At 42.7% G+C, this 24,011-nt stretch overlaps 1 protein-coding gene across 6 annotated transcripts in view; it reads right to left on the minus strand.

Annotated features, from left to right (window-relative positions):
- The window catches only part of KTN1 (kinectin 1), a 58,819-nt gene that overhangs the window by 19,172 nt on the left and 15,636 nt on the right, over window positions 1-24,011 (minus strand). For 4 of the 6 annotated variants that reach the window (XM_010712109.3, XM_010712107.3, XM_010712106.3 and 1 more), the window contains exons 5-31: window positions 23,825-23,955; window positions 22,265-22,381; window positions 19,751-19,891; window positions 17,386-17,492; window positions 15,770-15,902; window positions 14,724-14,811; window positions 14,266-14,432; window positions 13,803-13,871; window positions 12,964-13,001; window positions 12,334-12,424; window positions 11,958-12,026; window positions 11,225-11,262; window positions 11,027-11,117; window positions 9,220-9,306; window positions 8,096-8,130; window positions 7,872-7,962; window positions 7,039-7,107; window positions 6,184-6,221; window positions 5,441-5,531; window positions 5,205-5,273; window positions 3,578-3,615; window positions 2,804-2,894; window positions 2,616-2,693; window positions 1,994-2,031; window positions 784-874; window positions 617-685; window positions 152-189 (exon numbers count right to left, since the gene is read on the minus strand). In XM_010712109.3, coding sequence (XP_010710411.1) covers window positions 152-189; window positions 617-685; window positions 784-874; window positions 1,994-2,031; window positions 2,616-2,693; window positions 2,804-2,894; window positions 3,578-3,615; window positions 5,205-5,273; window positions 5,441-5,531; window positions 6,184-6,221; window positions 7,039-7,107; window positions 7,872-7,962; window positions 8,096-8,130; window positions 9,220-9,306; window positions 11,027-11,117; window positions 11,225-11,262; window positions 11,958-12,026; window positions 12,334-12,424; window positions 12,964-13,001; window positions 13,803-13,871; window positions 14,266-14,432; window positions 14,724-14,811; window positions 15,770-15,902; window positions 17,386-17,492; window positions 19,751-19,891; window positions 22,265-22,381; window positions 23,825-23,955 — 2,203 coding nt within the window. The remainder of the gene's footprint in view (window positions 1-151; window positions 190-616; window positions 686-783; window positions 875-1,993; window positions 2,032-2,615; window positions 2,694-2,803; window positions 2,895-3,577; window positions 3,616-5,204; window positions 5,274-5,440; window positions 5,532-6,183; window positions 6,222-7,038; window positions 7,108-7,871; window positions 7,963-8,095; window positions 8,131-9,219; window positions 9,307-11,026; window positions 11,118-11,224; window positions 11,263-11,957; window positions 12,027-12,333; window positions 12,425-12,963; window positions 13,002-13,802; window positions 13,872-14,265; window positions 14,433-14,723; window positions 14,812-15,769; window positions 15,903-17,385; window positions 17,493-19,750; window positions 19,892-22,264; window positions 22,382-23,824; window positions 23,956-24,011) is intronic. The other 2 variants (XM_010712105.3, XM_010712110.2) reach the window with 1 other exon arrangement.

Raw genomic sequence — 24,011 nt, forward strand, 5'->3', positions numbered from 1 at the left:
AAGTTGCGTGTTATTGATTTTTTTGGGTTTTGTTTTGAACTGGCCTATTCTCACAAGCAGCTACTGCACATTTGGCGTTTATTTCGTCTTTTAAAGCCTCCAAGCAGTAACTGAAATGAAGCACTTATCTACAACCTCTGGCAGTACTCACACTTGCAGGAGCTCCTCACTTTGGACAGCCAAAGACGCCTACAAACAGATCAGAAACTCATTAGGAACAGATCAGCAGCAAGGAGTGATGCAGCAAGCATGACGTGCCTCATTAATCAGGCTTTGCTGCAACATTCATCAGCAGCACTCCTGGCCTTCAAAGGATTCCTGCCCAGCCTACTTGAGCCAGAAGCACCCTAGCTGTGCCACAGCAGGTAAAGATAGGGGTGGAAAGCTAGACAAGAACACAGGAGACATAAGAAAGAGCACAAGGCTGCAAACCCACAGAATAAAGGGAAGCAGGAACAGATATGCAACTGCAAGAGAAGTTGGCTTAGTGCAATTCAACTCTGAAGTTGTCCCTGGATTTGCATGGTTAATGTAACTCTTGGTTTTCCATACATCCACGTAGGCTACAGCAACCCCCTTTAACTTTGCTCAGTAACAATGCAATTGAGAGCTGTACCTGCTTGCAGTTCTCCTGCTTTAATTCTTGAATTTGAATTTTGAAAGATTCATTTTCATTTTGCATAGCCTATTTAAAGGAAAAAGACAACATTTGTATGCATATATAGAATTACACAATATATGCTCTACCCCTTGCAACATAAGGCACTTCTATTGAAACTTTACCTGCAGCTGTTTAACTTGGCTTGCAATTTCTCTCTCTTTTTCCTCCAATACAGCTTTCAACTTACTCATTTGTTCTTCTTCCCCTCTCAACCTGCAGAGGAATTTTAGAAAAAAAGAGAAAAGGGTTAAAATACAAACTGATACTAAAAAGGGAGAAATATTAGCTGGAACAGTTCTCACAGCAGCAGAAAAACTAATCTTCACATACTATATATAAATAAGCAGCCACGTGGAGAAGAAACCATTAGAGTATGGTTCTAAACCAAGAAAACTAACAGAAATATGTGCCAGCTGTACTGCGAACACTTACTTGCTAAGAAGTGGCCTGAAGCAAGCTAACCACTTCATGTGTCAATCAGCAAGCAAGTCTGGTCACGACTGATCTCAACAGCATTCAGAGTAGAAGTGGGAGAGGAGCAATTACTTGGGCCAGTCCTTCAAGCCAACAGGCTTGGAAGCTTGTGCCAAGTATGGGCTCTTAAAGGTGAGCCTAGGCAGCACATGGAAGCTGTACAGGAGCCCTCCTTGGAGGGTTTGCAATAGCTGCATGCAAGGGAAGTGGTAGAGTCACCATCCTGGAGGTGTTCAAGAACCACCAAGAGACGTGGCACCAAGGGATGTGGTCAGTGGGCATGGTGGGAGTGGGATGCACTTGGGACCTTAGTGGTCTTTTCCAACTTCAGCGGTTCTAAGACAAAGTCATGGCACAAGAACATGCAGCCTGTCTGAATTAGAGCAGCCAGACAAAGCAGAGTGAAAACAGAGGGACCTCTGGCAGCGTCTCTTCATAAAACAAGAGCTGGAAAACTGGTTACTGCATCTCAGACTGAAAATGGAAAACTATTCATTGCTTTTACTGACTGAACTGCAGGTACTTAAAAGCACGCTATTTTAAACATGCTAAACAGAAGGAGAAATTATCACTAGACACAAGCAGCAGCAGCAGCTTCACTACTCAGCGCAGCCCTGGGCGATCATTCACTTTCACAGAGCATCTGAAGGCTGCAGCTCAGATGCACGAGGCAGGGCCACCAGACGTTGCTATTACACGAGCAGCAGACGTGCTGGCTGGTGTGCATCCATCAGCACTAACAGCTTACTTTAGCAAAGCCCATAAAATTCTTGAAACCAAGTTGTACATTCCAATTTCAGCTAGACGCCAGCACTGAACGCACGTTACAGCAGAGAAGCTGCTATGAAGTGTGCTCACCGGCTCTCCAGCTCCTGGACTTGGGATGCAGCAGGTACCTGAAAAACAAGAATTCCCAATCTCACTCTGATAGCACAAGCCACGTCAGAAGTCTTTAAGTTAACAGGAACTCCCAGTGAGATGCTGAGAAGCTTGCACCGTAACAAAGCGCGTTGCTCCAAGAATATCTAAACACACGAATTTCAGAAGCATGGCTTTCTCTATGTATCCTAAATCACAGCAAAGCCTCAGCACTTCAAGGGAAGCTGTTACATTCTGTAACAGCAGGAGCTTCTCTGCTACCCCTTCCCCTACAGAGACACTGCTTCAGTGTGGCAAGGAGGCACCCAGCACACAGCTGTGACTATGCTGAGCTCCTGTATTTCCAGAATGCTCATTAAGGACAGTATCATCCAAGTTAAAGGAAAGCTCGTCAAGCTCATTAGCTGCATTAACATCTGCTTTGGATAAGCACAGGTGAAATAGGCTTACTGCATAGTATACCCCACCAGTTTAGTCAAACAGAATTTAAAATAGCTCTGTAGATTGAAGCCAATACAAACCTTTTAAGAGGAGCAGAGGCTAAACATCTTCCAGTTCAACCAAGCACCCCCTATGATCACACCCACTCTGCAAGCCATACCTGTTGGAGATGTTGCAGGTTCTGCTGTTCTAACTCCTGAACTTTACTGGTTAATTGTGCAACTGTATCTTGCTGACCCTTTGCACAAACAGAAAAAAAAGGGAGCTCAGAAATATAAATGTAATCTTTCCACATCCAGAAACACTGCAACAGGATGCATTTCCCTTCAGAATACTAAGGAAGCTTACCTTCAGCCATTCTCCTTTCTGAACAATCTCTTTCTCCTTCTCTTCCAGTAAGGCTTCCATGGTTTTCACCTGATTTTCCTTCCCCTTCAACCTGTACCATCATACACACAGACACACAGAATAAGCCCTTGCTCTTTTATTCATCTCAAAAGAAAAGAAATACTGTGCTTTTCAGCATGTAACAAACAGAAGCAGCCAATGTGATCAAAGGCATAACCATAATTCACCTGCTGAAAAATCAATGTGAGAACATTTCCACATCAAACTTGGTTAGCAGGAGAAGCCCTTGATCATGGTACTGATCACTAAGTGAAAGCAGTCAAATTCTGCATCAACATACATCGCAGGGATTTCAAATGAGTGCTCTCCTCCCCTATAAACAACTCCTCCCTTTCTCCCAGTGGGGGAGGGAGTCCCAATGGGGACATGAGGGACAGATGACCACAGCGATTCAGTTCTTATCCACCAACCCACCTCCTACAGTACAGACTTTATTTAATAAGTTTGCCACAGCACCTTGCCTACGTGCATCCAACCTGACTTGGATTTCATCCCATGTAAGTTAATTTAGGACCACAAAGCCAAGCAGTGCTTCTCCCCTCGTTTGCAGGCAAATGCAGTAAAGCTGCACATCTGTTAAGTCTGATGTTGCTTGCTTGGCTCCCTTGATGAGAACCAGAGATATTCTTGGGCAAGAAAGCTTTAAATTGAAGATCAGAGCAGGGAAATGAGGAGTGCACAGGGCAGATGAAACATGTTAGCAGCTGTACTTACAGAGTCTGAAGTTCTTTGACTTGGGATGTAATTGACACCTAAAGAGAACAATCAGTACTTCAGTTCAATACCCATGGAGAAGACACATGAAAGCTATAAAGTGCTTTAGGGAGAAACAGGTGGAAAAACTTTAAAGACCATTAAAAATAGGCAGGATTTGTTGCAGTGATGTAAGCACAAACACGCATTCTTTGTGAGAAAATAAATGATGAGAAGTAAAACATCTCTGTTATTTACTTTCACCACTTTTAAAACAGGACTTCCACAGCAGAAAGGAAAAGAGTGCAAGTGGGAACACATGCAGGCCAACCAGAGCAGCGTTCACTGAAGGCAACAAAGGAAAAAGCAGACACTGATGACAACCACCTCACTGGGAACTGCAGCTCAGGTCAGAGATCACCTCTGGTCATTCACATCTCTGCACAACAAGACTAGACATGAACTGGATAAAGACGGAGTAGGAATATTTGCTTTGAATTTTGTATAGAGGACTGACAAAGCAGACTTGCTACCTGTGTAGATACCAGCTGTCCAAACAGCTCCATGAGTTTAACCCTCTCCAACCCATTTCAGACATTCCCAAAAACCTCTGTTTCTACTTGCAGGAGACCAAGAGGTGCACATGTACTGCCTCTGGAGGAGGTGGGGAACCCACTTTAGTGGGGGCTTGAACTGGATGATCTCCAGAGGTCCCTTCCAACCCCTGTGATTCTGTGATATGCAGGGCCAGTGACACCAAAACGCATTTTGTCCTGGGCTCTGTGTCACTTCCATGGATGGAACAGCACAAATAATTCCTCCAGTTCCTGGGAAACTGCACTAGAGGAAAGGTCCAAACATGTTCTATGAAGTTTTGCCTAAAAAGGACAAAACTTTACCACTAAGGAAAGAAGAAAGTAGGTGACACATTGGAATGTCACCAGAAAGACTGAAAAATTAGACTAAATGAGCCAGGCACCCCACAGAAACAAGCAAGCAAACTTCCTGCCAGCACAATGGATCAAGCTGCCTGCAGAATGGACTCCCTAAGGAAACACGGGCTCCTAGATGCTAGACAGCCAGCATGCCAAAAAAGCCAGTACTCCTCCATTTCTGCATTCCTGATAGCTAGAGTAAAATCTCCCTCTGCCAAGACAGGCTTTCTTTGGACACTGGAAAAAGAATGGCCTTAGCTTTATCCAGAAACCAAATAAAATTTGGGTCAGTAGTATTGTTCTAGTAACAAAGAACAACAGAAAAGGAGATTTCAGCAGCACTGGAGATTTCAAAAAGTCACAAAGCCAACAGACATCCTGGGGTTCCGCAGCACTGCAGGGACAGCACATCCCAGTACACAGTGTGCCCAGCCAGACCAATGCTACAGTGTTTTAAGCAATGCCAAATCTTGCCAAAAGTCAGTCACAAATGTAAAAAGCTTTGGCATCCAGAGAAAGGTGGTTTCTGCAGGGCACTAGCAGTTACACTACATGTTTACAGCCTCATATCAGAGAAAAGCGTAGCTCTACCATCAGAAAGTGTCCTTATCTAATGACATACACCAGTGAAAGAAAACATAGTCAAACAGAAATGAGTGAGCAGTGCATCCAAGGCAAGTCTGGTTCACACTTCTGGCACTAAGGTGTTTTACCTGTTTCTCCATCTCAAGCTGGGAATTTCCTACTTCTTCTTTCAGAGCCTCTATTTTCTGTGTCAAAGCCTTTTCAATGACAAAACAAGACAGGATTGGACAATGGAAACAAAAACACCACAAAAATGGAAGCTACAAATTCATCTCTACAGAATGCCATGCAGAAACGAATAAACGGTGTCAATGGCATAGACACAGAAAGGAGCCAAGGTGTTGGAAGGTACTGAGATGGGTACCTGAACAGTCTTTTCCTTGCTTGCTACTTTAAGGATTTCTGCTTGTAGGAGTTCTTCCACTGATTTTATTTTGCCATCCTTCTCGTGGATCCTTAGCAAGAGCAGAAGAATAGCATTAGTTGGCTGAACAAATGAGGCTATATGAGCAAATACAGCTCACAACCCACCAGTAGCCTCTGGGAATTACAGTGGGATCTTCCACTCTTGCAGGCACCATTTTTCACTGCAGTCCCAAAACCAGAAGCAACCAGCAGGAGGAGTATATGAGAATATTGCAGAACACACCAGTTTTACATAACCAGTAGCTCATCATGCTAAATAGATAGCTTAATTTGCATACTTAAGCAAAAAAAAAAAATACACTGATACCTCTGGAATGACACACACTTCAGTCTTCACTCAACATTTCAGAAAGCATTTATTAACTTCAAATGCACATACACACACAGCTTGAACAAGCTCAGTCCTTTCAGAGTACCCACTGCAGAGAAACAATTATCTGACAGCTCAGTGCAATCCCTCATCTAGTCAAAGTTAGACTTATGAAGTTAATTGCTTAGCAGAGAAACAACTGGATTTTCAAAGCTGTTCATCTGACTTGACATGCTTCCAAAGCAATGATGCTTCCTGCTGCACATGCACACTTCACCCAGTTAGAAGTAAGTTGTTTCAGGGAAGCAAAACGAGCAGTCATGAAATAGACAGAAGTAACAATCAGAAATGGAACTGGTGCAGGCACTTACACTTTCTGGAGTTCTTCCACCAGTGATTGGAAGGAAACCTGTTGAAAACAGATCTTCAGCTTAGAAAAAACAAGAGAGCAAAACTATCTGCAAATGCTAAGGGGTGAGGAGTAAAGAGCTTGGGCCCTTTGGCACTGGGTAAAAGAGAGCATAGCAGTCTAGAGATGTTATCTATCTGGCTGTTCCTGCCAAAATTAGCTGGTCTGCAACAAATTACAGCAAAGCAAGACAAACCCCACACCCCAGCTTAACTAGAAGCTGAGCTTCACTGTACACCTCCCCAAGTAATTCTAACAATAAATATTGAGGTTTTTTCCCTCTCTCTCAAACGACTTTATAGAAATGCTCTCCTGAGTCACCCATGCAGAACTGGATACCAACAAGGTACTTTGTGATAGGCATTGAGCCCACGTCAAAAACAATAATGCGGTAACAAGTGTCACACTGTGACAGAGTCACAGAACACAGATATAAAGAGAAGGGGGTTAAGTCACATCTGCAGAAGTGTGGGTTAAATTAGCAATCTCAAATATGCAGACTCAGGCTGATGCAGCAGGAGCTCCCTACCAGCCATGTTTATTGCATGCTGGAAAAACACAACCCCCAGCCATTTCAGTACGTGGCAAGAACCACTGCTGAATTGGAACTTTGAGATCCAACACATTTCTGACACTTATGCAAAGGAAGCATTTGACAGATATAACAGCTTCCAGACCAGCGCTAGAAGAAAACAGGATCCTTTGCCAACAGGCTTCAAAGACATCCTCACCTTTTTCCCTTGACTTTTGCAACCACAGCAAGATCCTTTTAGATTTAAGTTTAGGTGTAATAAAAGTTTTAGATGAGAAGTACTACCTGCTCTGATAGCTGAATTTGCAGACTTTGAAGTTCTTTTCTCAAGGATGAATTTTCTGTTCGCAGTACCTTTGAAAGCAGAGAAACAGATAATGAAAGACTCATTTATTGGGGAAAATGTGTTAAGCTTGACAGAAAAATAATTTATTTTAGAACAAGTGAAAGACTATTTGAAAGCCTGAAAGAGACCCCCCTCTGCAGTTAGAGCCAAATTATTCAGTGGAATAATTACTCTTCAACCCACAGGAACACTTCAAACTTAAGTCCAGGGAAACATTTAGATGATGTGCTAACACCTTTGGCTGTTTGGTACCCTGACAGTTTGCCAGCATGCAAGTTCTCCCTGGTGGCATCAGTAATTCACCTGGAGCTTAGGGACACAAAGTGAGCATTGTTTCAGATACGTCCAGACAGACAGGACAGAGCATTCCAGCAAAACTCAGCAGGAAACATATCTTGGTACTGCCTTTCAGATTACCAGTAAGTAAAAAAGATACTATAGTCTCATGCTGCCAAGTTACTACAAAAATCCCTTTTCTGAACACAGATTTGTTTCAGATTACACCAAACATGCAGCTCTGAAGATGTATTACCTTGACTCCAAAGGACACCAAGATGCTAGTAAAGCCTACTCTAAACTAAGCAGAGAGAATACATACCATTAATGCCTATGTTTAGTCTGTGCTACCAAAAAGGTTTTAACCCTATCTCCAGAAGCCTCTCCTACTCAAAGGGAACAATCTCAGATCTCACTATAAGCACTCCAGCACGTACTTTGCACAAGAGCACTTAAGCTCTATTTCCCCATAAAAAGATAATACAGGAGACTTTACCTTCAGCTCCTCCTCTTTATTAGCCATCTGTATGAGTCCTGCCTCAAGCAGCTCTTCAACCGTCTTGATTTTATCATCCCTCTCTCTCATTCTGAGAAATCAGAAGTGAGCATTAGGAAAGCAGTGTTAACCTCTGGCAGCATGTTAGCTATCAACAGCAATCCTGCTGCCAGAACTGGATCTCTACATGATCCTTTGATGCAAAAGAAAAAGTGGTTTCTTACCCTCTTTCCATCTCCTCTAACAAATCTTTGTTTGCCTAATTAAAAAAAAAAAGCAATAGGGTGATCACCAGTGGGATCAATAACAATTTGGGATTTTAACAATAAAAAGAATTAGAGAGCATCAGCTTCTCCAGAAGTTTAGTTACTGAACTGCACCAATCCAGCAGGTAACAGAATAGGGGAGAATGTCCTCGTTGCACAAGGGTCTAATGCTGATCCTGGACACATGTCAGTCTTTCCAGAGAGGTACAGAGACTCAGCCCAAACACCTGAGAAATCTGTATCCTTTGAGTATCTACCAAAATCACAAGCTCCACTTAAGGCTACCCAACAGAGCATTTATGACTTCTCAAAGGCCAACAGTAATGCACTACAAGAGACCCCACGAGAAATGTAAACCAGCTCCCAAGGAAAATCAGCTATTTCAGGCAGGACAACAAACCAGCCCTCCCAGGGGAGTAAGGGCTGCAAACCTGATTATCTGCCAGAAGACAGGGAGCTGCACGGGACTGGAAAGTTTCCTGTCCTACAAGTCTTTCTCCAGTATTTCAGAAAGTTTTCTGATTCTACAGGAACATGAAGTTGGGTATTCAAAGCTGTCTCAGGCAAAGGAAACTGGGCAGAATAGCTCTTAACCCACAGTATCCTGCACAAGCACTCAGACTGATGCCATTGCAAAAAACATGGAAGAAGAGGGAGAAAAAAAAAGAAGATAGTAATAGGAAAAAACCATCATAATGTGAGTCTTTTCTTTGATTACTACTGGTCTGAGAACTCACTCTCAGACAGAATGAAAACAAGCAACATGAAGATCTTACTCTGATCTCTCCCCATACCAATAAGAAATCTTTTTCCTAGGAGGGCTGGTTGCTCGTGGGATTTTTCTATTCAGAAATCATCATTAAAACTGGGAGAGGTTGCAGAAAAGTTCTTGCTTGCATTAAGCTGGCATTCTCCAGGGGAGGAAAAAAATACACATTTTGTATGGATACTCTTTGCCAGATCTAGAAGCTGCATGACTTGGACTTCCCATGTATACCTAAAGAGCAACAGATTTTGCCCATGGCCCACTTAAAAGAAAATACCTAAGAAATTCAAAAGAATTGGAGGACATTTGATACAACCTCAAATGTTGGCTGTACTGGCTCAGATAGGAGAGTCTGCAGCTTCTGCACTTCAGCTTGCAAAGTTTTGTTTTGATCCTTGAGAATCTGAAAGGAAATTCACATTTATCAGCTCAGAACTGCACACCCAAACTACAGCATTTGCACAGTGGCAACAAGGTAATTAAATAACACAGAAGCTCTTACAGTCAGTTCTTAGGAAGCTACAAGACTACAAAGAGTCCTTTAGTACAGGAAAGCAAGAAAGATGGCTAATACTTCTGTCCTTATGTTCCCATGAGAAATTCAGCTGTTACCATCTTCATTCCCTGGCAGGGGATCAGACAGTGCCAAGTATACAGGCAAGAGAAACCACATTTTCCTCCTCAAGGAGCATCAGCATCATCTCAAGATTTGATAGCAGGAAGGGACAGCAAAGGTGAGGACTGAAGAATTGCTGTTTTGAGCCTGGTTTTTCCCTCTTCCACGTGTGTGGGAAGAAAGGAGCACTTGCTCAGGGAGAAGCATTCGGGGTAGGCTTACGTTTGGGATCAAAGAAGAAATTCCAAGTGCACAGAACATTCATGCTGAGAGTACTCTATGGATTTCCACACTATCACAAGAATGACCACTTGCACTCAGATCCCTGTTCACTACCTGAGAACTGCTCAATTGTCTCCAGGTGATTTCTGGACACAAAGTACCTTGCTGATTTCAGCCCATAACCACCCCATAACACCTCTAAAATCTTTTTCTATTCTACATTCACATTATTCCTTATCACATTCACTTTCACCACTATACCTGCCATCTTAAAACACTGCACCACCTAGAAGCCCCCTGTGATTCTTGAGAGTCAGATCACATAAGGTAATCAAATGCATAATAAAGATGTCACTTCTTCATGCTCACCTTCCACACCTCCCTGAAGGTTCAGCTAATAGCTTATTGTGAAGAACGACCACCTAAAGTCCTACTTTGTTAGTTATTCTTTAACCAGTTATTAACCGAGGAAACCATTATCTGTTGTTCTTTGACATCTCAGAGAAACTTTGGGGGTTTTGCCACCAAAATCTATTCAAAAATGCAGTTTTAATAAGTGAACCACATCCATTACTTGATAACAGTTACAAGAGCTCTAGGAGATCCATAGGGCATGGCCTCTCTTAGAGAAGCTATGCAGCTTGGGCACTACACCCACCTGCTCTGTTCATCACCAGCAAACCTACCAACAAGGTACTGCAAAGCTCAGACTGAGTTACGTTGATCTTTATCAACACCACTTAAAAACAAGCACCAGCTCTGCAGTGCAGACCCCAGATCACAGAAATAAAAGCTTTGGAAATTTAGCTGCTTCCTTATGAGAAACAATTTGGAAGCTGGCAGGAGGAAAATAAGCATTTTTATACCTACCTTGGCAGAAAAATAAAAAAAAGAAAAAAAAGAAACTGACAGCATTATAACCCAAGCAAAGGCTCCCACCAAGGCCTTGGAAGTTGCATTCAAATGTAGAATGCAACAAAACTGCAATAGTTTTTACTGAACAGCCTTCTCCTCCACATTTCAAAGACATCACTCTTTGCAGCTGTAGATACTACACTCGACTTGAGTTACCTCACATCTCTCACCCTCTGTTGTTACTATTCTGATATCCCACATTACCCTTGCCTTGTAAAAAAAAAATAAAAGAATGCTGTAACATAGCTTAACACCTGGAAGTCAGCTCTGTTTTACAAATCAACAATCAATTGTCTGAACTACTCCACAGCCTCAGAAGCCTGGAAAACCTGATGTCATTAAGCACAAGGACAGTTGTTCTGCATCTTACCTTAAATTCTTCTTTTGTGTTCACAGTCTGAGCAAGTTCTTCTCGAAGCTGCTCCTCAAGAGTTCTTATTTTGTCGTCTTTGATGTGAATGCTGAGACACAATAGAAGAGTTACATTCATCTCACAAAAAGCATCAATTCAAAAGAACATAAAAGACTGATAAAAATTATTTATTGAATGCCAGAGCTATTTATTTACCTTTTCTGCATCCTTTCCAGCTCATGTGCAGCAGCAGCCTAGATATAAAGAGGATTAACACAGACTTAAGATACATCACATGATTCAATCAACCCTTCATTCCACAATATTAAAAAGCTAGAACAAGTCGTTTGGCCTCTCAACACATGACACCAGCAAGAAAGAAAGGGGTAAGCTTGTCATTATGCACTTGTAAAACACCAATACATATCAGGCAAGCATGCAATTACAAGAAGAAAGAAGATCTTGAAAGGATTCATTTAACAACCAGGATTTTCAGTAATTAATCAGAGCACTTCCACCTCTGTAATGCACTGGCCACACAGTAATAGCAGAGGGGAAAGCATATGTTTGGTTTTGAAAATACATCTGTTGTGAGGTAGGTTTTTCTATATATTCTTGGTTTTTACTTTCTTAGATGCCAGGGCTGCATATTTAACAACAGTTGTGTTCACTCCTGTGCAAAGTCCTTAAGACATCAGCAAATCTAGATAAACATAACCAGCAAGTGCTTCAGTCACTTGGCTAAGTAAAACAGATTCAGCCAGTGAAGAAGGGAAATTAAGAGCAGATCTCTGACCAAAAACAAAACATCTAGGGAATCACATATTAACCTGATTCTGTAACCTCACACTGCTAGTGGTGTATAGCTCGCTTAAACCAACAGATCTGCCTTTGCATTTAGGACAAAATAGGCAATGGGAAGGTGATAAAAACGAATCAGTTATTTTACCTGTTCATTTGTCAGAGCCTGTAACTTCTGTATTTCTGATTTCAGGGACAGGTTCATATTCTGCAAGACCTGAAGGAAGAAAAAAATACATTTGCATTTTGCACATAGATGATCTTTCAGCTAAGCCCACTTTTCAGTGTAAAATATCCCTGGCTATTTTTTTGTTGTAGACTATAGGTGATTGCAAAGGAAACCCCTAACATTTGTCATCAGTGGCTTTCATCACACACCAATCCTGGCTAGATCAGTTGCCTTGTAGTCAAAGGAGCTGGTTCTAGACCTAATGACAGCAACCACCTCACAGTCTTCATTTCATATGCACACCCAGTGAGCCCATCCCTCCACCAGCTGGCATTTACATGTGCTTTTATTATACCTTGAGCTCTTCTTCCTTGCTTGTTAAATTGGCGTGTTCATTGCCTAATGAGTCCTCCATCTGCTTTAGCTGTTTGTCCTTTTCTGCAATGCTGTATAAATGAGAGTGATGACATATCAGTACTGGAAGGCCTAGAATGAAAGTTGCTCATGAAATAGAAGGCTAAACACAAGATACATACTAGCCCTTCAGTCCAGGTCCTACCCACATTTCTGCTGACAGCACGTTTTGGGACCAAAAGCTTTTCCCTCCATTTCAAATGCTGCTTGCCAAACATTTATGGGATGTTTTCTAGCTCCGAAACAAAACTACCCCAATCTCCCAAAGGGAGAAATGGTCATGCACATCTCTGCTTGCTGCACTGATTCCCATAAACAACAGGAGGCACTGCTTTCTGTGCAGTACAGACCTCCATACAACAGGCTGCGAATCTGAGACCAGAAACAGAAAGGAAGTCTGCAGGAAGTGTTGTCCCAGCTCCAAAGTGAATCTCACATTTAGAAAGTGAAAAGCATTGACAACAATTCCTTTACCCTTCCCTCCCATACACACTGTGCATGCACTGAGGAAAGGTGGTGTGTGTTAGCAGCCAGTGACATTTCCCAAACACCAGGGGAAATGAATGCTCACACTTTGTGCAGTTCTTCTGCCAGGACTGAAGCTGAGGTCTGCAGAAAAAAAGAAAAAAACAACCACAGCTGAGAGTAAGGCAAAGAATCAACCTCTGCAGCAAACCAGGAATTGAACTTGTAAGATTTATCTCATTATTTCAAACTGGCACAGGCAGATTTCAAGTATTTCCTAGCTACAGAACACAGGAAGGATCTCAGCACGTACTAATAACCCTTCCCTTTCTGCTCAAGGCAATACAACCAGAAGATGCTCTTTGTCAGATTCCAAACAAGCAATGGGGATCACCAGCACTTGTCTCCTGAGCTGCCTTATGGGACATTCCACTGTCAAACCTCTTCATCACCCCCCTGATGTCCACAGAGGTACCTATCCAGTCCAACCCTACTTCCTCAAAGGGGGTTTATGCGAGGTGTTCTGCCCCCACTGGACTGAACAGAGCTTCATACAGCAGCCACCTAAGTCACCATTCCTCAATCTGATGACAAGGGGAGAGACATTATCAGTTGGTTCACAGGAGGACAGCAGAAAGACCACAGAACCACATGAGAATACCCACACATGCAAAGCTATAGAAAAAAAAATTGAATGGTATTCCACTCCTGGTTCTAAATGAAAGGCAGTACAGGAGGAGATAGGTGGACATCTCCCCCTCCAAAGAAAGGAGAGCAGAAGCTTAAGTTTTAAATCAGGTTGAGAACACTACAAAAGAGGATGCTAACAAGTCTTCACTTTCATTATTGCACATCTCACATCCAGCTTAAAAAAAGATCCGTCTTTTATAGAAGATTCACAATTAAAGACTGCAGAAGAAAGGGAAGAGTGAGAACATGCTGTACCTGGGCTGCCATTTGTGAATGTAGCTTCTGAAGCTGAGTGTTCAAAGCATCGTTCTGCTCTACCAGCTCCTAGTAAGAGAGCAGGAAAGAAAAGCAGGCTGACATCTGTAGATGGTCAACTTCTGCTAGTATTAGCTCCTAGTTGTGCTTCTACCAGTAAGAAGAGTTTAGCATTTAATTTTCACATATTTTGGAAATGCCATCTTTCTCCCAGAGATAGGCTGGCTTGAGGGGAAGTGTAACATCCCACTTTGTCTGAAAGGAAGTGTTCCCTACCCCACCACACACCTGCTGGTTTCCCTGCAGCCAGCAAGGATTACATCCTTGCTCCCAAACGGCTCCAGTCCTCCTCCCAACACTGCATGCAAGCTCTCAGTAGGAAAGCTTAGTTAAAGCAGCAGTTCAAGGTTATTACTGTTTCCACAGACACAAAGGGGAAAAAAAAAAGATCTGTGAGCAATACCTGCACCCGCAATTGCATAGAGTCCTCCTTAGAAGCTCTCTTTTGCTCATTCTCAATCAGCTGCAACATCCTCTGCTCCAGCTGCTGTTTCGACAGCATCATATCAGTGAGTTTGCTGTGCAAGCTCTGGATTTCGTTGTCTTTGGCGACAAGCTTGTTCTGCACATCTGTAGCAGAAACATCAGGATTTAAATTCAGAAGTACATACTTCAACTCTAGGGGGAAGTAACTTGCACTGCAAACAGGGAAGCTGATGAGAAGCCTTGATCCAGCAGGCCAAGGTTCTGCTCATCAGCATTTAAAGTTGTATCACAGCACACAATTTCCCCAGGGTGTGCAAGCACTACTGACATCAATTTGAGCTCTATTTAACACTTAAGCCAACTAATACTTTTTTTTTTAAATACAGCAAGATCACTGCAGTTAGCATTATGTGGGATTTCTTGTTTGATACATGCCTTGTTGTGCTGCTTCATGCTCTGCTGTTCTTTTCCTGAGATAAACCTGGATTTCTTCCCATCGTCTCTCTGCTTCCTGCTGCTGGACCTTCACATTGAAGACAGAATTGATGAAAATAAGTCTAATCTTTAATTTAGTTTTGAAACATTCAGAGTTCATCTCTCCAGTGCTATTCCCAAAACATATGGTAAGGAAGAAAAATTGTTCCTTGTTTTCATTAGGGCGCATCAGAGAGACGGAGCGCCCTGTAATCTTCCTCCCAGAACAGTTTATCCCATTAATTTGAAAGGCAAATTGTGAACAGAATTTAATCACTGGCTCTTAACAGGATGATTTCTGTAGTATGGAAGTGCAGCACTTTTGCTCTGCAAGTTCAGAATTAACAGCAGGAGCCGGTCTAGCCACATAAAACACAAAAACACATCTGTAAATTAAACCACATCTCAGCCCTCGATATCAATTCTCCACCTGTAAGAACTGGAGGCAGACAGAACTTCTGAGTTGACAATCTCATCAGAAAATAAAAAAGATACATCAAAATACCAGTATACTTTTAAAAGACAATTAAATGTGCATTGAAGCAAAAGCTTGTAGCTTCCAAACAAAGAAGAATAATTAAAAAGAAAACAAAACAACCAATGAGGAAAAGAATTATTAAAAAAATCCTATCTGGATGAACTGCTCCAAAGTATCATGGAAACCAGGCCAAACTATGACACAAATCTTGTCTGAATCGTAGAAAACAAAGTTCAACACCACCAATTAAGGTTTTTAAAAGATATTCACCTGGGAGGGCAAGTTCGTTGTCATAGTCTGTAATCACTGAAAATACAGGTACTGAATAAAAGCATTAAATAAGCCCACAGTCTGGCTCAGAAATTATCCACAAATTGATATTTGTGTATCTAAAGAAAACGGGCAGAGATGAGTGGCCAGGGAAACAGCAGAAGCGATTCTCACACTCCTTCCATCCTGCCCAGCTCAGGACTTGGCTCAGATAAGAGCCTCAAGTGCAACTCAGCAAGGCAGAGAAAAGCAAAGTCACCTTTAGCTGAGCCACTGCCTGCTCTGCATTCTTCTTCTGGAGCTCCTCTTGCTGCAGCTTGCTGTTCTTCTCTCCCAGTTCATTCACCAGCCTGGCGCAGTCCTGACGCAGTTTGTTCAGTTCAGCTGCCTGCCTAGAAATTAATATTTTTACAGCTTCTTGTTCAGTTCCTTCCCCCTTCCAAGAAGCGTAAGCAATACCAACAGCTAGTCAAACATCAAGTGTTGTATTTGCAGCCAGAGGGCTGTGCTGAGTTTCACTCATACTGCTTTACCACCATAGGAAAGGGATGAGGTCTGGAATGCTGGCTGTCAGCACAGCAGCTATAACCCAAAGCCAGAAACAAAAGGGAAGTCAATAAGCCACAAACATCAGCTCCTTCAAAATGTTTGAAAGCTGATGGTTAAAATTTGGATGGCTTTATACAAAAAGGTCCAGCAGATGGAAAAGTCTCACAAATTCATATTCTGTTTCTCCTCCCATGAAGGATCCTTGATCTGTAGACTTAACTGTGGCCATCTCTCTGGACTACACATTGCCTCATGGACCTGACTCACTCTCAACTTGTGAAGGTGTGTGATGCACTCTCCTACTTGGGAATGAAGATGCATTTGTATCACACAAGGCAAGAATTCTGAAAGGCTCGTGTTTGTGTACAAGCAAACAAAAAGCATTATGTTCTTTATTTTTGCCCAAACGAGGCATTTTTTTCAAGATTTATTAATTATGACATTTCTACAAACAGGGCATCTCTACAAACAGAGGACTAGCCCTTATTATATGGCACTGCAGAAAGTGGGCAGGGAGCAGAAAGTGCACCCACTGCATTATGCTCAGCAGTTCAGCAGATGTTGGCAGAATGGTCCAGAAAGTAGTAGCTCCTTGGCGTGAACAGCCCAGCCACAAAATGAAGATACAGCAACATTTCCAAGCCATGACAGAGTTCTGACATTCCAGTCTCCAACAGTAACAAATCAGCTATCTGAGAGCATGTGAAGTGTGGTTTTGGCTTCCTGAAGGCAGAAGGCCACTAGCAGGAATTCTCCCATCTGCCTACCCCCCTTATCAGGCACTCAGTTTGTCCCTGAGCTGACAGAGGACTGTGTGTATGGTGGTAAAGTTAAGTCATGACTCACAAAAAGATGACACCTTGAGGTGCTTTTTGATTCTCCAAGCAATGGTGGATGGATACCACTGGGTGACAGCTGGATTATCACTGCAGCATATTGACATTTTCTTTTTTAATGCAGGACCAATTTATAAGCTCAGAGCTGCTGTCCTCCCAAGAGATCTGCAAGAGCACTTCTCCTAAAGCCAGGTGGACGAATGCACCCTACCAAATACACTGGTTGTGACTGAGCACTCCTGCAGTTCTTCCCGTCAGATCTCAGACCTCTAGCAGCCCAGGCTTCCAACTGATGAAAGACACTAATCAGCTTTGACAGCCCTGGCTCAATGCAAATACAAACAGGTACCTCCATGCTCCGAAATGACTACTTCCTGGTTTAAACACAAATGCAAAGACAGCCAAGGAAATGGAAATGAAAGGAGCAGAAGCCAGAGTTCTTCAGGGAAAGCTTAAAAATATGCAGAGCTCCAAGTAGCTGCTAACATACTTGCTCTCCATTTGATTGGTAGAAGTGCTGACAGCATCTCTCAGGATACCATTCTCCTGCTTCAGGTGGCTTATTTCTGCCTCCATCTGCTCACAGCGTTGCTGGAACTGAAGGGGGGGAAAAAAAAAAGACATAATACTAAAAAGACAGAATACTAAAAGAGAAATCAGAAACCACCAAAATATCACAGCAGATACAACTATACAACAGTTAAAGGTAACAATATTCAGTGCTTTTCTGGGGAAAGGGACACCTTTACCTCCCTCCTCATACGACTCCTCAATTTAATTGATGCAGCTTGGCTCTACTTGCTTGAATAAAACATCAGTTTCCTTTTATACCACTGTATCAAGGCCACATTTTAAGTAGTACACAAATATTACTCAGGATATTGATAACTATCTACAGTTGCACAGCTGAGTTATCAATAACTGGGTACCAATCTCCCTTTCCAAGGAAGAAATAAATTCACTGGATTAATGCCAGAGGTTTAACAAAGCCTGTAAATAAAGCAGAAAAGTTGGAAATAACCAAACATACACAGATTGTAGCATGTAAATTGCAAAAGGCTTGTCCGGATCTAACATCCTGAAGTTAAGACTACAAAGTAGATCCTTTTCTTTAGGCAAAAATATGCTTCAATTACATTTCAATGTGCTTGAGAGATGCCCTAAAACCCAAAGCTGCTTCACAATAGTTCAAACATGACCAAAAGACAGGATTCAAAGGGAAAAAAAAGAACAAAAAAACAGACTTTGCATATCCAGACGCCAGCACAGCTGGTCCTACAGCCTGCTCTGAAAATCCTGAAGCATGTACAGCACGTAACACATTCTTCCTCTTCCAGCACCAGTTGCAGCTGACACCACTTCCAAAACCCAGTTTCACCATGAGTGACTCATCAGTGAGGATCTTGTAAGCACAAGTCCAAAAAAAAAAAAACCAAACATCTGAATAACAACAACAGCAAGAGAGTGGTCCATTGTGGAGCAGCCACATCCAGCTCAGCACCAACACATCCAAGGAGTTGTTCTCTCTGAGCTTTGATGAGCTTGTGGTTTTTGTTTTGGTTTTTTTTTAGTGTTTGCTTTGTGGTAGTTTTTTGTGCTCCTTGTTTACTATTATTTTTATTTAAACACCACACAGATAAAAGAGGATCTGGAATCTTTGCTGGCTATAGTTCAGCTTCTCTGCAACACTGTGAAACAGCAGCAGGGGGAGCAGGACCAGAGCACCTCTGCACGCTCTTCCTCCAGCTGACTGCTACAGACGTGCTGGTAGAAATTAGAAATCACCCTTTGGTCCCCAGAGCTCCTCCACACCCCCACCAGTAAGATCCTCTCACTTTGCAGTTTCCTGTGTAGGTTCATGTGAAGCAGCGTCTGCTCCAGAACTGCAGACTTGGCATTCTCCAGAGTGCCAAGATACAACAGAAATATTACTGAAACTGGATGTTCACAAACCAGGCTTGGTGCTGTTACAACCTTTTAGGAAAACACACCAGCACGACAAATCTAAGCACATGTCAGCTGGTATAGGCAGGGCCATTTTGCTTAAAAATATCTGGTGAAAACTCCTTCTGAAGTCACTACATCATAACAAATTCAGGAGAAGGGTCTAAAAACAAAAATCTAAGTGCTGCCCTTCAAATGTTCTCAGTAAAGCACCTTCCCAATCAGTGATACTTCTTGTGTATTAACTTGATTAATCCCTCCGCCCTGAGATTTAAGAGCAAGATTTATCAGCTTCTAAAGGATCCTCAGCATTAGTGCCTACCTGAAGTTGAGTATTTCAATTAGATTTCATGCTTAATTGGTTAACATTTTAGCAGAATACCACAAAGCAGAAGTAACCAGACAAGCCAGGCTGCCTAGCACTGGCCTTTTGCAGACTGTGAACCAGCCTCCTTTGGTATGCCCCTACTTTATGAATCAGCCCTCAATTTCCCTACCCTCACGCAGATGGGTCACACTAACAGCTATCAGCACACTGCACTCAAGATTCCAGGTAACAACCACTTCCACAGAAGCTGACTTGAAATAACAAATGCTGCACTCTTTGCTAAAATAAAGGTTCCTTAGCATCGATCTGCTTGTATACTTCAACCCAAACAGTAAAGGATGAGAGGTGATGGCCTCAGGTTGTGCCAGGGAAGGTTTAGGTTGGATATTAGGAAACAGCTCTTCACAGAAAGAGGAGTAATGCAGTGGCACAGCTGCACAGGGAGTGGGGGAAGTCACCATCCCTGAGGGTGTCCAGGGACATGTAGCACTGAGGGATGTGGTCAGTGGGCACAGTGGGGTGGTTTGGACTTGGGGATCTCTGAGATCTTTTCCAGCCTTAATGATTCTACGAAAGCTTTTACCTTTATCTTCATCTGCTGAGATTCCTGGTAGCTAACATGTATTTTACTCTGAAAAGTGCCATGCTCCTTCTCCAGCGTGTTGATGCGTTCCCTCATTTTCGCTGTAAGCAAGCCGTTCCTCTCTTTTTCTGCAACCAGCTCCTTGGGTGGGAAACCAAAGGAAAAAGAAAAGAAGTCACCTACCACTCTCTTCTAGAATCCAACAGATACAATGTTTTTTGATTATGAGAAACATATCAGGTATACATCAAACTACAGTAAGCACCAGCATTCACTCACAAATGACAGTACTACACTGGCCAAGCTCTCAGCACCCTTCTGAGGATTTTAAATCAGCATACTTTCACATGTATTAAAAAGAGGTTTGCCACTTAAACAGCAACAAACTCCTGTTGTCTTATTTCTATCAGGTTTAGCTAGATAATACAGAGCCCTAACGATTAAAGTCACAGATACTGCACAGAGCGTACCTTGGATTTTCCTCCCAGGTACAGCAAAATGAAAGAAATTGAATAAAGAATTGCAGCAAAACTACAAAGAATTTTAGAGCATGTAATTGCTTTGTAGCAGGTTGCAAAGCCAACACTGAAAACAGTTTTGCCAGAGGAGATAGGCTATTAGCACCCAGCAATAAGGCCCAAATCCCACCAGCATGCCACATTATAGCTTCCAAATGAAAATACACATTTCAATTTGGATTATTTATTAGCCAGTAACTCAACCTGGACACCTGAGAAGTGCACAGAGCTGCTAATCTGCAATATAAGTCCATTTGCTGCAGTAAGCAAAACCATTGAGTGCAGGGCTCAGGCAGCTCTGATCACAGGAGTTTTTGCACGCTCAAACTCCAAGTGCCTCCAGCAATGCCACACAATGTAGCTCCACACAGTGCCAGAGGCTTCTCCAGAGATCCAAAGTACCCACATTAGCAGTCAGCCTCTCTGACAGCACAGAGAGCCCTGCCACAACATTTCAGTGCTCCAACTAGCCTGAATACCTTCCACCTCTTCAGAGTAATTATAAGCTTCGTCCACATTTCATTTTCAATAAAAGCTGTTCTCTCTTTTTAGAGCCAACTAGTTAGTTGGCTTCAGGAAGCTGTCTTCTTCGGAATAAAAAAAACAAAAAGCATAATGAGCTCCCAAGCATATGTTCACAGAGTAACCAAAGATACCAGGAGTTCTGAGTCGCTTCTGAAAACACAATGGAGATAGTTTAACACAAAGCCTTCTCAAACAAGTGTCACTGGTCTTCCATCTGCTAGGATACAACAGAAGGGAGGCACCATGACATTTTCTGGCTTCCTTCTACCCCTCCACCAACTTCTACCATTCACCTACAACCCTCACCAGCCCATGCACTCCACCAAGGCAGTGCCAGAGATGCTGGCAAGACCAGCTCTCACACACTCAACACCACAGAGGTCAGGCACTCCTTGCTCTCATTCATCCTCTCCAGATATCATCTGTACTGACAGCCCCAGGGACATCTCTGCACCTCACCCTCTAAGTCCCTCCATAGCTTTCAACAGTGTCTTCAAAGGAACATGTTAATTAGAAGATAATTAGAAGATAAAAGCTTGTTGAGTTTTTTCCCTTGCTTACCCTCAAGATTTAGCACTGCAGCAGCTCTGCCTTCACCTGCTTTCTCTCAGCTTTCAGGAATGCCTATTCATTTTTCCTCTTCCCTAACAAAACTGGGAAAACTAACAACCACCCATCTTCTCCGCAGACCCTGCCTTGCCTTCCAACCACCACTCTGTAGATGGTTTTTCCCCCTCCACTACATCAGTTTCCCTCCACACTCAGGCTCTGACACTCCTGCTCAGCTCCTGTCCCACAGTATTCCTGATTCTAACATCACTCTACTTCCAAATTACCCAAAACATAAGAATCTTACCCCTGCCAAGCCTCTGATTTATTACAACACTGACATAATTCCTTTTTCTACAGTAACTGATCTCCTTTGAAATATTCAATAGAGGGAAAAAAAAAAATCAAGTTTCATGAAGTTATCTTGACAGTGGTGCAACTGTAAGTCTAGAACTATCAGTGCTGCAACTCAAGGGGCCAAGCAGCATTCAAACTTGCTGCAGCTTTGTCAAAGAAAGCTGATCATTACTGTACCTAGAAGCACGCAAGCATCCAAATACTGGAATATGTATACTCAGTTAAAGCTGCAATGGCAAAGAGGTGTTTTATATTTATATCCATATAATGCTTACGGAAAAAAAAAAGCATTTGCTCTTAGTAACCTTTTGAAAAGAAAAATTTCCTCAGCTTAAAAATGCCAGTAAGTGAACTACCTGGAAAAACTACTGGCAAACAGCTCTGCACAAACACACTAATAGCATCATAAAAACTAACACAGAGTCTTGGAACACCTTCCCAATATAAGAGATTCCAGCTTTTAATTTAGACTAACCTCAACAGGCCAGAATTTGTTGCTGCTCATTCTCCAAGCCCCTGCAATTATCCAAAAGCTCTCTATACATACAAACTTGTTTGCATTTACCTGGGTTAGCTGCTTGCACTGCTCCTTTGCAACAGCTGCCTCCTCCTTCATCGCAGCGAGCATTTTCTCCTTCTCTTGCAGCTGATGTATAGCTGCAGCCGACTCTGCCTTGCTGGCCTGCAGCAAAAGCACACACAAGTGGTCAATGCATGCCAGAAGTACACCAGCAGAGCCAGGCTGAAAGGAAGCAACACCTCCTCACGTCCCCACGTAGTCTGTGTGCACAGCGTACATGGCACCACGAGTACCCAGCCCTGCTGCTAATGGATCCTGCAGCACCGGTTTTATCGGACCAGGAAATGCATTTTCAGATGCACTGAAACCAATTAAGAGAACAAATGGGCTCTTAAGGAGCTCCCACATTGGAAGATGGCTGCTTTGGTGGCACTGGGAAAAACGAAAGAGCAGTCATTAAAGAAATAAAGGAAAACAGCACAGCCATGCTGAATCATTCGATAAATGAGTGAGGAAGAGATTGCCAACATCACCTGGTCCCACCCACGCTCAAAGCAGGTGTAATCCAACCTGGATTAGAAATACCACCTGATTTCCTGAAAGCTCACTACAAAGGAAAGAGGGAACACTGGTCTGGTCTCTCCTTCCACTCAGGAGAGCCTCCAGTTACAACAGTAACATCTCTGCGGGGAAGAATGACAAGTTTTAGAGATGCTGCAAAACACAGGAAGCTGGGGGAATGATCCCTGCTGTCCTGCCACTTGGACACTGGTCTTAGAAAATAAAATAACTGCCACAAGGGGCAAACGTTCTACACATATACACTCAGATTGTGTTAAATAAAGTCTGCTAGTAAAAGAAGCAGAGGGGAGTTGCAGTCCCACAAATCCATTCTCAATTTGGTTGGAAGATCTCCTTCGATGGTATTGCAAGATACTGGTGGTCACCACCCTGCTGTCTTAATACAAAACTGTAGAAATCAGAGAGTAAAGAAGCACCAAGAATTGGAACAGGTTGTTCAGATAAGTTACTCAGCCTCAGTTCATCATGGTTTAAAGCCTGACAGCCCAGGCTGACCTGGGAGCAGACCCTGCTTTGAGCAAGAGAATGGACTGCAGAGCTCCCTTCCAATCTGAAGTATCCTAAGGTCCTATGAAACCCATTCAAAATAGCCAGAACACTTTAATGTGTCAGGTTTCTAAGAGGGACTCCTGTTTGTTGGTTTTTTTCCTTAATTCCTATTACAGTTTTTCCTACATATTTGTGAGAGATGGCTGCTAAAGTCACCAGCTAGCCCTCCCCCATGCCAACACACTGCGTCAGCTGCAACAGCCCTACATTACATAGCTTCTACTGATGGTTATGGCTGCCCTTTACGAGCAGTTAGGAGCTATCAGCCTGTCTAGCCAGCCCTGGCAGATGGCAGATATCTGACAACTGCCTTCTGCATGTAAAAGCAGGCACAGACCAGCTAGGAAAAAAAAAAATCTTCCAAAGCCATAATGCAGAAATAGCGACAAAACATCCATGAGCTCATTTGACAGTGTCTCCTCCACTTTCTACCCATTTAAAAGCCTCCTCTCCCCCATACCCACAGACATTCACCTTTTGTAAGACGTCGTGAATTGCACCAGATTTTTCCTTCAGCACCTCCACTACACAACGGGCCTCATCTTCAGTGAAGATCATATTCTTCATGGCTATCACAAAGTCTTTAAATTTTACTTCAGCATTCTCTGCAACACAGAAGGGAGGATATATTTGCTTTGGACTCAGTACAGAATTATTTATT

This window comes from Meleagris gallopavo, chromosome 5 (assembly GCF_000146605.3).
Source record: "Meleagris gallopavo isolate NT-WF06-2002-E0010 breed Aviagen turkey brand Nicholas breeding stock chromosome 5, Turkey_5.1, whole genome shotgun sequence".
Classification (NCBI taxonomy): domain Eukaryota; kingdom Metazoa; phylum Chordata; class Aves; order Galliformes; family Phasianidae; genus Meleagris; species Meleagris gallopavo.